Genomic DNA, 14,299 nt, shown 5'->3' with positions numbered 1-14,299 from the left:
CAATGGACACCTCAGCTGACAACTACATGCATCTTTTAAAATCAGGCATAAGAGCTAGCTAACCTAGCGTCCTTTCAGTGCCAATTTAAGAGAAAAGCAGAACACACAATACTTTCACACACCTAACTCTGTATGACTCTTTCTTCCAGAACATTAACAAGTTTTTTTACTTCCTTTCTCCATCTACTTTAGAAGGAAAACAGTTGGTAATCACTTACATTAACAAGAGACTCCTTGAACTTGATGTGAAGTCTGTAATTAGAAAGGGCAATGATGGCATCCTCAGCACGGCCTACATACTCTGTGCTCTCTCCATGAAGCTCAAGGAAAGGGACCTTCAAAATAGAAGAAGAAACCCTTCAGAGTCCTGAAGCACTAAATCAAAGTCTTCAAACATGGATCATGTGAATGAATGGTAAATCCTCTGCCACTCAAGTTGAAAATATAGTACATAAGTGGGTAAGGAACTTAAAGGAGATAGGTTTATACCCACCTAATTCAAATATACCTACCTAGTCATTCAAATTCTAGACTACTACAGGAACAACACAGAGAAGATCACCTTAAACAGTGAATTCTCAGGAAATAAATCTTGCTAAAATGAGAACTGTTTTCCAACTTGCATTTCTACTACATGCATGGTTTAGGAAACCATATTACATAAGTGCATTACTTCAATCCATTAGCTTCACTACATAGTTACTATCATGCTAAAATATTTTACAGTCAAAAGTGGACTGTAATTACCTGAAGATTCTCATCCTCCCGGATCAGCTGCTTCCTGGGAAAGATCTGATTGGCCTGGATGCACTCAAGGCTGTGCCGAGTCTCTTCATCCTAGAAAAGTCCAAAACCTTAAAATAATTTCAAAGCTTGCAGTCATCCATATTTAGTTTTTCTGCCATGTCTACTAGCATAATCATAATGAGAGTCCAAAGACCAAAGTAAACAGGCAGAAAAGCTCAAGGAAAAAAATATTCATTCCAAAAAGTGTTCCATCCAATATATTAGGTGACTATAGCCTGAGAACACATTGATACAGAAAGTGTCAGAGGTTAGAACATTTCTATTAGGCACTAATAGGTTGTTAGTACATTACTTTCAAGAGAAACTAAGATTTAGTGTTTTCCTCTCAAATTCCTATTTTTTGAGAAATATATACTGAATTTAAGAATAAAATGTGATGTCTGGAATTTGCTTCAAAATAATGGGGGAGGGCGTCCCAAGATGGCAGCTACGGCGGCACCCGGAAGGCCACAGCGGTGTTATGGCTGAGGCGGGCCCTGGTGGCTGTCGGTGGGCCGGCCGAGCTGAGGGCGGGAGGACAGGCGGCCGCGGTCTCTGTGCTCCTCGCCGCTGGGGCTGGGCCGTGTGGCGGCAGTGGCGCCGGGGATGCTCCTGTTGGGCCCTGACTCTCCCTCAACTTAGGGCGGCGGCGGGCCCACGCCCTGACTCCCGGGCCATGGCGCTGAGGGAACTCAAAGTGTGTCTGTTTGGGGATAGAGGTGTAGGAAAATCAAGTATTGTATGGCGGTTTGTGGAAGACAGTTTTGATCCAAACATCAACCCAACAATAGGGGCATCTTTTATGACCAAGACTGTCCAGTACCAAAATGAGCTACATAAATTCCTAATCTGGGATACAGCTGGACAAGAACGATTTCGTGCCTTAGCACCAATGTACTATCGAGGGTCGGCTGCAGCTATAATCGTTTATATCACAAAAGAGACATTTTCAACATTAAAGAATTGGGTAAAAGCTTCGACAGCATGGCCCACCTAATATTGTAGTTGCTATTGCTGGAAATAAGTGCGACCTTATCGATGTAAGAGAAGTCATGGAGAGAGATGCTAAGGACTACGCTGACTCCATTCATTCAATTTTTGTAGAGACCAGCGCAAAAAACGCGATAAACAAATGAACTCTTTATAGAAATTAGTCGAAGAATTCCATCCACTGACGCCAACCCGCCATCTGGCGGTAAGGGCTTCAAACTCCGAAGACAGCCTTCAGAGCCAAAGCAAAGCTGCTGTTGACTGAGCTCTCAGTGGATGAAGTAGGTGGTCCTGAAAGTTAACAGGAGGGCTGGGGTCCCTGCCACCAGTTTTCATATAGCTGGTCTTGAGTCTTCATGCAAAAAGGATTCACAGGAATTGACCGGTTCTGTTCTCTCTTTGAAGACTGCAGCAGTATTTCAGTCTGCAGACTTCTGTTGTGTAAAGAATTTCTGGTGTACAAAGGGACTACATCATTGGCTTTTGACCTTGCCAAAATGGAACATATAATTGTATGGATGGTAGGATTAAATTGAGTAGTTTTGTAATCAAGATTTTATGTAACATTTGTAAAGGGAAGATTAGCACTTTCGTGGTCATCGGGGGGAAAAAAAAAAGACCTTGTGGAGATTATAATTTCCTTGGTTTCTGTTACCACTGTTAGAGGGGGGTTGTATCATTTAAAATGTGATAGGATATCCTAAGTGGAGAGATGGCAATTATTTGAGGCTAAAATGGGTTATTTATAGGACTGGTGGAAACAATTTCATCTCTGCCATCTCTAAAGCACTTTTCATTATATTAGCCTAGGATGCATACAGTAAATTAACAATGATAACAGTAGGTGCCTAGCTCCCTCTGGGTTTGCTTCTGACCCTGTCGTGTATGTGTCACCAGACACATTATTGGCACCTTTTTAAATAAGCTCTTGTGATTGGGATGGTGATGGTAGAGAAGCTGCCTGGAATAAATTGAATTGCATATGTTCCAAACTGACTAGTGGGAGTTTAAAAAAGAGAAGAAGAGAAAAAGTAAAGAAAGTATGTAAATGCTGTCAATTATTTAACCCAAGTATTTTAGTGGGGAAAAACAAGTATCTGTTGCTTAGCATATGTAAAGTTGTAGTCTGTATTTATGAGACCACTGCTTAAAGATTATAAATTATGTAAATACATTAATAAATTTTAAAGTTTCATTCAAAAAAATAATGGGGGGCCGGTTTCAGTGGCTCACGCCTGTAATCTTAGAACTCTGGGAGGCCGAGGCGGCGGATTGCTCGAGGTCAGGAGTTCAAAACCAGCCTGAGCAAGAGCAAGACCTCGTCTCTACTATAAATAGAAAAATTAATTGGCCAACTAATATATATAGAAAAAAAATCAGCCGAGTATGGTGGTGCACGCCTGTAGTCCCAGCTACTTGGGAGGCTGAGGCAGTAGGATCGCTTGAGCCCAGGAGTTTGAAGTTGCTATGAGCTAGGACGCCATGGCACTCACTCTAGCCTGGGCAACAAAGCGAGACTGTCTCAAAAAATAAATAAATAAAAATGAAACTTAAAAAAATGAAGTGAATGAAGCATAAATGAAACGGGATTGTCCATGAATTGATAACTGATGAAACCAGGAGTTCACCATCTAGACCATTATGTCTATTTTAATTACGTGAAATTTCCATAGCAGAAAGCTTTAAAAATATTTTTAAGAAAAAGCTTAAGAACCAAATGTCCCAAGTAGAACCACTATTCCTCATTTACTCTGCATTATAAAGTAGACCTATCTCTACTAAGGCAATTTCAAAAGCAGCAATAAATTCTCATCTACATGGCACTTTAATTATGATTTGTACAAAAATAGTGATCGTTTTACATTATGAATCTTTATGAAACAGGAATACACAAGAGAAATGCCATCTATTAGAAGGCCTGTCTATAAATAATGGCATCTGGTTTACATAGCAATTTTTGAAAGAGCAAAAGTCATGTCACGTTCAACTGACAGCACTAAGAATTATACCCACTGGTTACTGGTCATTTCTGCATATTTGACTTATCACGAGTCCAGTAATTTTGTAAATCCTCCCCTAACAGGGAAAAAACTCTCCCTGTATACACTTACGGTTTTACCTAATAGCAAATATAATCATAAAATGGTAATACTCTACTAGGGTGTTTCTCAAAATGAAGTCAACAGGCCGGGCACTGTGGCTCACGCCTGTAATCCTAGCTCTTGGGAGGCCGAGACGGGCGGATTGCTCAAGGTCAGGAGTTCAAAACCAGCCTGAGCAAGAGCGAGACCCCGTCTCTACTATAAACAGAAAGAAATTAATTGGCCAACTGATATATATATATAAAAAATTAGCCGGGCATAGTGGCACATGCCTGTAGTCCCAGCTACTCGGGAGGCTGAGGCAGAAGGATCACTCGAGCCCAGGAGTTTGAGGTTGCTGTGAGCTAGGCTGACGCCACGGCACTCACTCTAGCCTGGACAACAAAGTGAGACTCTGTCTCAAAAAAAAAAAAAAAAAAAAAAAATGAAGTCAACAGAATCTGATTTCACAGGGGCTCTGTGAGGTCAAACCCACCTTCATAAAAATATCAAGGCATCGTTTTTCTTACTGTGTTGACATTTGTACTAATAGTGCAAAAAGAATTGGTGCATAAAACTGGGCACCTTAGCAAAATCTAGGCAGTGGTACCAATTTCACTAACAATGATCTTGATAAAACAAGGAAAAACTATTAATTCTTGACCCATAAGTAGAAGTCTGTTGTATATAGAAATAAGTAAAACACCTCTGCTGCATACTTTAGTGTTATAGGTGTCTCAAGGTAAAAGCACTTGTGTCAATCACAAGCTGAACTAGCCACTTTTTCATTAAATACTATTTCTAACTGGAAGAACTGATGGACAAACTATGGCAATTTAGACTAGGCCATTTGGCAGATCTTTTCCCCAAAGACACTGTTAGCTGCCAATAACAAAGCTTTTATGCAAAAATTAGATCGTGGAAAACCTGTAATCTCCCATCATGAACTTGACAGTTACCCAATACTTATGACTTTTATCATAAAAGTGGTAGTGATATTAAATGTTGCTTTTTTAAAAATACTATATAATGAAATATGTCAACATATGGAAGATCTACATTATTCAATGAACCCATTATTTTCCTAATAACCAATGCATGATGTTACAAAATCATGCATGGATAAAAGATCCATTTAAACTTTAAGATGGCTTAATGTAACATAATGGCTTTAATGTAACATAATATAAAAAGTTCACTGATATGCTTTCAGATTCCACACTGTAACTAATCTAAAAGGAATTAACACTCGTCAAATTTCAGTGTAGTATTAAAGAAAAATATAAATAATCACCTGGGAAAACAACATTCTTCCCTTTTACAACTACATATCTATGTGAGGCTGCACTTTATTTTCAAACACTGTAATAGGTTGGATGCAGAGTAGATAATTCTCCGTCATCTATTAAGCCAAGCATTAAAGAGATATGTAAAAATGTTAAACAATGCCACTTTATATATTATCTTTGGATGAAGAAAAAGATATTTTTCATCAGAAATGTTATGTTACCATGTAATTGCTTTATTATTTTTTAAATGAATAGTTATTTTTAAATGAATTTATGAGTTTTCAGATTTCTCATTTTTAATTGCTACTATGATAAACACAGACATATCCCACATAAACAACCCCTCTGGAGAGGGGAGGGTTCAATAATTTAAGAGTGTAAAATAGAGGTCCTGAGACTGAAGAGTTTCAGAACTGCTGTTCCACTATACTATAATACTACATACCAATTAGAGCTGCTTTATTTCCAAAGTTAGGCTTTCCCTAAAACCATTCTCCTAGTGCTAACCTATGATGGAAAAAGCCAAACAGACTTTAATAACCACCATCCACTCACCCACAAAATCCAGCACCTTTGCTGCTAGCCAACTGGGCCCATTCCAGCCCTTCCACAGGGCCATTTTATCTTGAGGCACAAGCTTTTTAAGGGCCTTTTTAAAAGTTTCATATTTAAAATTAAGAAATGAATGGCTTCAAATTATGAAAATAAAACTTTTAAAACTGTATAAATTGCCCAGGAAATGTAACAAATTATGTTTAATAGTGACTGAAATTTTGTAGACTATTATTTCAAAACAAGCTATATGTTAGTGTCACTTCCCTAGAGTTATTTATCATAAGAAATTATACTTAATCAAATAATTTCAAAAGCAAAATCATAATCTTTTTAATTTTATATAGCAAAAAAAATGTTTAATGAAGTTGATATGTTTTAGTAAGGTTGATATATGGCCCAGGATCTCCAAAAGTATAATTATCTAGGGTGAGCAAGAGTCCATTTTATCCCTTTCCTCTCATTTCCTGAGGTCAATGAATGAGTGAAGGAGTAACACAGGGCAGAGTCATATTTGAAAGGAACCCATTTTTTCTATCGTAAGTGCTAGCCTTTATATAAAAAAAAATCCTGTTTGCATTCTTAAGAGGTAGCTCTTGACTTAAAGTTAACACTGAGTAATTAAAGAGAACTAAACAGAAAAGATACGGAGAATCTTGAATCTAGGGAGGTTTCTCTCATAAACCAATAGGTGGTAGGAAGAAAATGCTATAAAAAACAGGGGCGGGGAAGCTTTTAAAAATTAATACATATAAGTACACTTTAAATATACTTTCCCAGTTTTTTTTTGTTGTTTCTTTTTTAAAGAGATTGAATCTCACTGTGTCAACTCAGGCTGGAGTATGGTGGAAAATCGATAGCTCACTACAGCCTCAAATTCCTGAGTTCAAGCAATCCTCTTGTCTCAGCCTCTCAAGCAACTGGGACTACAGCGTGCATACTACTGCATCCAGCTAGTATTTTTTTCTTTCTTTTTCTTTTTTGAGATAGGGTCTTGCTTTGTTGCCTGGGCTAGACTACAGTGACATCATCATAGCTTACTGCAATCTCAAACTCCTGGGCTCAATTGATCCTTTTGCCTCAGCCTCCTGAGTATAGCTAGATCTACAGGCATGTGACACCACACCTAAGTTATTTTGTATTTTTTGTAGAGATGGAGTCTTGCTATGTTGCTCAAGCTGGTCTCAAACTCCTGACCTCAAGTGATCCTATCTCCGCCTTCCAAAGGGCTAGGATTACATGCATGAGTCATCACCCAGTCTTTTTTTTTTAATTTGGGGTCTTGCTATATTGCCCAGGCTAGTCTTAAATTCCTAGCCTCAAGGGATCTTCCTGTCTCACCTTCCCAAATTGCTGGGATTATAGGTGTGAACCACCACACCCGTCTTGGGCTAGCTTTTTAACTCATAAATGTGTACGGTCTAAACTTTTATTCTCTTTAAGATCATTTTATAGAGGTACCCCCCATTACCTTTTTTTTTTTGAGACAGAGTCTCACTTCGCTGCCCAGGCTAGAGTGAGTGCTGTGGCGTCAGCCTGGCTCACAGCAACCTCAATCTCCGGGGCTCAGCGATCCTACTGCCTCAGCCTCCCGAGTAGCTGGGACTACAGGCATGCGCCACCATGCCCGGCTAATTTTTTGTATATATATTTTTAGTTGGTCAATTAATTTATTTCTATTTTTGGTAGAGACAGGGTCTCGCTCAGGCTGGTTTCGAACTCCTGACCTGGAGCAATCCGCCTGCCTTGGCCTCCCAAAGTGCTAGGATTACAGGCGTGAGCCACCACGCCTGGCCCCCCCATTACTTCTTTACATGATTCCCTGGCCTAGTTTTTGCTGACCTTTAGCACAGAATTGAATGTAGCAGGCTTTACAAAATATATAAAGAGAAGCCGTTTACCTACTTTTTTTTGAGACAGAGTCTCACTTTGTTGCTCAGTCTAGAGTAAGTGCCGTGGCGTCAGCCTAGCTCACAGTAACCTCAATCTCCTGGGCTCAAGTGATCCTATTGCCTCAGCCTCCTGAGTAGCTGAAACTACAGGCATGCGCCACCATGCCCGGCTAATTTTTTGTATGTATATATTTTAGTTGGTCAATTAGTTTCTTTATATTTTTAGTAGAGGTGGGGGGGTCTCGCTCAGGCTGGTTTCGAACTCCAACCTTGAGTAATCCACCCGCCTCAGCCTCCCAGAGTGCTAGGATTACAGGCGTGAGCCACCACGCCTGGCCTACCTACTCATTCTTGCTGGCACACTCACCTGGGTGCTAATCCAGACCAATACATGTAACCTAAGTAGTTACTGAAAACAAATGATTTTCAACATGAGAAATGAGAATTAGGCCAGCAAGACAAGAGCATGAAGTACTTATTTTTCATAGTCAAATCAAATAAATGCTCTTTTCAAAAGCTATTGTCTCAGCTCACATAATCTGTAAGGCTTCACAACTTTTCCCCTTGTACACAAAAATGCATTTAATCCTCAAGGTCCTAATTAACATTAGGACCAACTCCACTGACTTTATAAACAAAAGTTTATCCAAAAAACATTTCTTAACTAAACAGTTGAATCTTCTTACAGTTTCTGTAAGTTTCACAGGTGAAAAAAGGAGGCCAAATTTGAGATAGTCAATGTGTGGAAAGTTGGAAAGAAAAACTGGGAGGTACTGGTCTGATGAGAGTCTTGGAAACAAATTTCTCCTAAGATATAAGTAGTAACATATTAGTATTAGAATGTATTCCACATCATCGATTTCCTGGTATTGCAGAAGAACAGCAGGCATTGTGGAATCTGGCACTTTGTAGTCTCCACCCAGCTCCCTAAGATCAGTGGGATCATCTATGAAAAAAAGGACCAGTCACGACAGTTCAAGGCCAGTTTATGCTACCGGCTAAACTATGCAGTTAAGAGAGAAGTGCTTACCTAAGAGGGGAAAGTCATCATTAGAGATTAAATATTTAAAGTATGTGGGGAAGAGAGACTGACGACCCATTAGTCCTATTAACCAAATTCACGTCTAGTGTTGATGTTGGCAAAATGTAAAAATGAAAGTAATTACCAGTCCTACTGTCAATTTCAATGACTCTTCCTAAGACTGGCATTGAAGGCCATAAAAAAATACCATTTCTCTTGATATGTTTGGTATTTGTTTCAAAATAATCCAAAGGGGTAGGAGTGAGGAAATCAGATAACAAGAATAGCCATGAATTGATGATTATTGCAGCTAAATGATGTGTCCATGAGGGTTATTGTACTTCTGTATTATAGAAAACCTCAAGCCTATGCATACTATGAAAACATTTTCCTAATCACCTCTCAAAGATAGAATCCAACCTCATTTAAGAACCTTTATGAGTATAAAAAAAGGATGTTATTCCCAAATTAGTACAGAGGTATACATTAAAAACAAAATTTCAGTGCTCCTGATTTCTCTATACAAAAACTAGGGATTTAAGGACACACAATCTAAATGCCAAAATATGGCATATTGTTAAATCAACAGTTCAACTTGCAAAATGTTACAGAGCTAATAAAATGATCTTTAGGTATCCAATGAGTTAATACAGGAAAATGTTTAATTCATTTAGTGAAATAAACAAAATAGAAACTTAATATGTATTCTAACTATATAAAACATAACGGACTAGTTAAAAAGGAATACAATCATGAGTTCTAGTGGTAGAACTATAAATGAGGATGTTTACAAATTTATTATAATGCTGTTTTATGAGAAATTTAAAAAACAAAAGACACATGACCACACTGCTCCCCAATTGTTACACACAGAGGCATCTCCAGGGCGTGTTTATAGGGCCAGGACAGGGAGAATACTAGGAAGACTGTCTACTAGGCACCACAGAGACCCCAGTGACAAGAACCACCATGCTGTTGTTAGCTATATGATATACAACCCTCAATACAGAACTAAGCATACACACCATATAAATACTAGCATTTTTTTTTCAATTTGTTAAAAACTCTGTGGGAAAAGCAATAGACTACAGTCCAGAGAAATAATAGTAAAAGTCAATGTTTGGGTATAAGACAAATCAGAAAGTTGTAATGCCCACAAACTAAGAAAAAAATGTCCCAGCTTTAATATGGGAGCTTTTACCTTTCTCTTCCTTTTAATATGACATTTCTGCACAACTAGTTTGTTGTGTTTCACTTTGTATTTAATTTTGGAAAGCGTTTTCCATACATGTCCCTAATGAAGCTTGAAATTAACATGGCCTTTTCAATTCTCTCTGTGCTCCAGCATAACAGTTTGGATTTAGGAAACATCACAAGGTAGAAGTAGGACATTACAGACGACTTTTTTTTTTAAGACTTGAAGCACTGTTTACATATCCTCAGAGAATGTAAAATGTGGTTGATGCATTGCACCATCTTCTCTGCTTGGACTGGGCCCTAAATGGTCCATGTGTCACTGAAACGTTCATTATATCTTCTTTTTAGTCAAAGATGTAGGCGGGGGTATGCAGAGCTGCTCCACCTCTATGGGATCAAAATACTGTCTTGAGATAGAATAGAGAAAGTAGGGAATTGCTTCTATCCAGAAAGGTAAATGCATAAGGCATATATGCTTGTGGTAATGTGTATGTCAATAAGTTTTTGTTTTTTTTTGAGACACAGTCTCATTCTGTTGCCCAGGCTAGAGTGCCATGGCATCAGCATAGTTCACAGCAACCTCAAACTCCTGGGCTCAAGCAATCCTTCTGCCTCAGCCTCCCAAGTAGCTAGGACCACAGGCATGCACCGCCATGCCCAGCTAATTTCTTCTACATATTTTCAGTTGGCCAATTAATTTATTTCTATTTTTAGTAGAGACGGGGTCTCGCTCTTGCTCAGGCTGGTTTTGAACTCCTGATCTTGAGCGATCCGCCCACCTCAGTCTCCCAGAGTGCTAGGATTACAGGTGTGAACCACCGTGCTCAGCTTGAGCTTGATTTAGCCATTCTACAATGTATACGTGTTTCAAAACATCATGTTGTACATAATATATATACAATTTGTCAAAAAATTAAAATATGCAGATGACCATCTCATAATTCAGCCACACACACACACACACACACACACACGTTTTCACCACATGCTACTTCCCAGAAAAGGAATAAAAAACCTGGAGTCCAAGAAATGTGTGTTTTAGTGTTGATTCTACTTACTAGCTGACTGAAAATGAGATAATATCTAGGCTCATAGGATTGTAGTAAATAGAAATGAAACTGCTCTATACTCTACTAGTAATAATAATTATAAAGTACTCCAAACAATAAAATAAAAGGAGACAAGAAGAGAGATATGGGAAAGGAAAAGTAAAATGTTTTCTCACAAAAAAAATTGGGTAACTATCAATTACCCAGTTATTTTGGTGTTCATTTAGTTTTCAGGAGAGAGCTTTTTTGACTCCAATTTCCTTGTTATTTTCCGTACTTACCATGACAAGAGGCCCAGACTAGGAGGAGAAATCCTCGTCCCTTCTTCAGTGTCCAACAAGGTTCTTCTTTCCCTTATGCTGAGATCTTAAAAAAAAAAAAAAAAAAAAAGATAAAATTGGCAATAGTTTTTCCTCTAACTGGTCATATCTTAATTAAAAGAACTGTACATATGTAGACCTAAAAACCTAACCAGAGTCAGCCAAGAAAAAGTTGAGTATCACCCAGCCAATTCCCACTTGTCCAATCCAAACTCAATAATTCCTATGTAAAAATTCTTTTGGTCTTAACCTATTTCTGAAAAAAAGTAGCAAAGCCTAACATTCCTAATGTTAATAAAACTTGGATGAAAATAATAAAACATCTGTTAAAATCAACATGCAAATGCAAAAACAATATTCTCGTATTTCAGAATGTTTTGTGGTTATCTGTAAACTCAAAATAGATCCCCCATCTGTGGAAACCAAACTGACTTAGTCTGATATGCAAAATATGCAAAAATTGCCATAGTACCCAAATATTCTATGTTCTTCTGAAAACTTACAAACTATGCTAATAGCTTTACCTTTTTTTTTTTAAGAATGAAAAAGGAGCAAGGAGAATACCCAACTAGAAATTCAAAGATAGGCTAATAAAAAGTGAATGAGTTGCCGTTTTGATTGCTCTTATGCAAAGCTAACATTTCTGGTTTGCTAAACTTCAGTAAACAGGCTATTTCAGGGAGCTTGGGCTTCAACATTCAATGTAAACTCTTTAAGAACAAAGTAAGTAAGGGAACAGAAGACATCAAAGAAGTGGCGGGTCCCAGATCATGTTGAGCCATTGGGGGATTGTGAACAGAGGAGTGTCATGAGACAACTTAAAGAATCATTCTGGCTGTTGGTGGGGGGAACAGACAAGGCTGCTGGGGGTGAGGAGTAAAGGAGGAAGCAGGGAGACCAATTAGAAGGCTACTTCAATAATCCAGGCAAAAGAGAATGTGATATTTCAAAGGTGGTGATGGAAGTGGGGGGACGTTGCTGGGTTCTAGATATACTTTGAAAATACCACACACAAGATTTGAGCTGATGAATTAAATATGGGAGAAAAAGAAGTTAAGCTTTTTATCTCAGCAACTAGAAGCAAGGATTTCCAATTTACTGATGAGGGACATCCATAAAAAAATGGGTTCCCCACCCCTTGTAGAGATAGAGGACAAGGAACAAGAAATTAGGAGTTCCATTGGAGACATGATATGTTTGACAGGCCTATCAGATATCCAAACTAAGATACCAAGTGTAGATAAACCAGCCTGGATTGGTTTGTTGCCACAGGCTACCTGGAGATCAAGGAAGAGGAGGCTAGAGATATTAATATAAATGTGGGAGATATCAGTTTGTGAATGGCATACAAACCAAACACAAGAGGTACAAATGGAGAGTCTAAGAAGACTAAGCAGGGTCTCCCTGCTTCCTCCTTTTAGAGGCTAGAATGATGAAGAACCAGATGGCTCTGGAATAAATCAAGCCAGAGTCATCATTCTTACCATTCCTCAAACCCAAACCAAAGCGTGGTGATTTGACCTATCTCAAGAACCTAGCTCAAGTTAGTATAAAATACTCATTTATTCATTTCAATAAATATTTGCTCAATACCTATTATATTCCAGGCACTGTTCTAGACGTTAGGAAGACAGCTGTCAACAAAAAGTCATGGAACCTAATTTTACTATCTGCCTTCCCACCTAAAAACAAAGAAATATCTAACATTAGGTAGTGGGTAAGTATTGTGAAGAAAATAAAGCCAGTTTTGGTGATACACAGTAACAAAGATGTGCTGTTTTAGGTAGAAAGTTAAGGGTGTGCAAAGGTGGCACTTGTTGGAATTAAGTATAATAAAAAGGAGAGGGGCAAAGGCAAAGAAATTATTCCTGAAGTTATGAAATTACTAGAAGAACTGGATGTTGTTGTAAAGAAACCTTTGAAAAAGGATTTCTACTGAATTTTTTAGTTGTTCTGTTACACAAGTATTTGTGTTTTAGGATAAATTTCTAATGACAGCATCATATACACATTCACACTGCTGTATCTTCAACAACTTATATAGAAGTGAATTAGACATATTTTACGCAATTGTTAAATAACTCAAAATGTAACTCCAATGATGAAGATACTAATCTAAAAAGCATAGGTGGAATGTGAAGGTGAAACCCTCATATGTTGCTGGTGGGAATAAAATGGTGCAACCTCTGTGGAAAACAGTTTGGAAGTCCCTAACGTTACACAGAGTCACTATATGTCCCATCAATTCCATTCCCAAGTATACACCCAAGAGAACTGAAAACATGTCCACATGAAAACTTGTACACAAATGTTCTTAACAGCATTATTCATAATAGTAAAACTGGAAACCCAAATATGCATCCATTGATGAATTTAAAAATGTGGTACATTCTGCATATATAATGTACATTTAATAGATTATTCAAAAAAGAATAAAATATTGATACATGATAAAACATGGATGAAAACATACTAAGTGAAAAAACCTGGGGCACAAAAGGCGGTTCCATTTATATGAAATGTACTTTGTTTCTATGGATTCACCTATTCTGGACATTAATGACTGCCAGGGGCTGGGTTGAGACGGGAATAGGGAATGACTGCTAGTGGGGCACTTGGTATCTTTGTGGGGTGATGAAAATGTTCTGGAATTAAGTTAATGGTAATGTTTGTGCAACATTATGACTATACTAAAAACTACTGAATTATATACTTTAAAAGGTAGATTTTATGTGATGTGAATTATAACTCAATTTAAAAATCAGTGAAAAGTATTAATATAATCAAATTCTTCATGAAATAATCATCTTACTGTGGAAAAGTTATGGGATCAACCCAGCAGCAACAAGCATTCTAAGCACCTACACTATGACCTCTGAAGACTAATTCCCAGTTGAAAAGGAGCCAGAGAGCTCCTGAGAAAAAAATAGCCAATTCTAGGTTTAGAACAGAAAATGCACAAGTTGACTCTGGAACATCTTATTTAAACTGGAAAGCAAGAAAACCATCAATGACTACTGAAGGTATCTCAAAAAAACTCTGGAGCCAACTTGAAGATATACTCACTGATCAAACATAGAATACTTTGAGCAAAAACAGGTAAATTGCAAAGGATTGAGTTT

At 37.9% G+C, this 14,299-nt stretch overlaps 1 protein-coding gene and 1 pseudogene across 8 annotated transcripts in view; one reads left to right on the top strand and one right to left on the bottom strand.

The window, feature by feature from the left end:
• Positions 1 to 14,299, bottom strand: part of MTMR3 (myotubularin related protein 3) — a 134,506-nt gene that overhangs the window by 47,986 nt on the left and 72,221 nt on the right. For all 8 annotated transcript variants that reach the window (XM_012763878.2, XM_012763879.3, XM_012763882.2 and 5 more), the window contains exons 2-4: positions 11,139 to 11,223; positions 748 to 837; positions 219 to 335 (exon numbers count right to left, since the gene is read on the bottom strand). In XM_012763878.2, coding sequence (XP_012619332.2) covers positions 219 to 335; positions 748 to 837; positions 11,139 to 11,141 — 210 coding nt within the window. In that variant the 5' untranslated portion in view covers positions 11,142 to 11,223. The remainder of the gene's footprint in view (positions 1 to 218; positions 336 to 747; positions 838 to 11,138; positions 11,224 to 14,299) is intronic.
• LOC142863482 (ras-related protein Rab-22A pseudogene) lies at positions 1,443 to 2,037 on the top strand (annotated as a pseudogene).

The sequence above is a fragment of the Microcebus murinus genome, chromosome 22, assembly GCF_040939455.1.
Source record: "Microcebus murinus isolate Inina chromosome 22, M.murinus_Inina_mat1.0, whole genome shotgun sequence".
NCBI classification, from domain to species: Eukaryota; Metazoa; Chordata; class Mammalia; order Primates; family Cheirogaleidae; genus Microcebus; species Microcebus murinus.
Note: the sequence above shows the minus strand (reverse complement) of the source record. Positions and strands in the feature narration are given on the sequence as shown.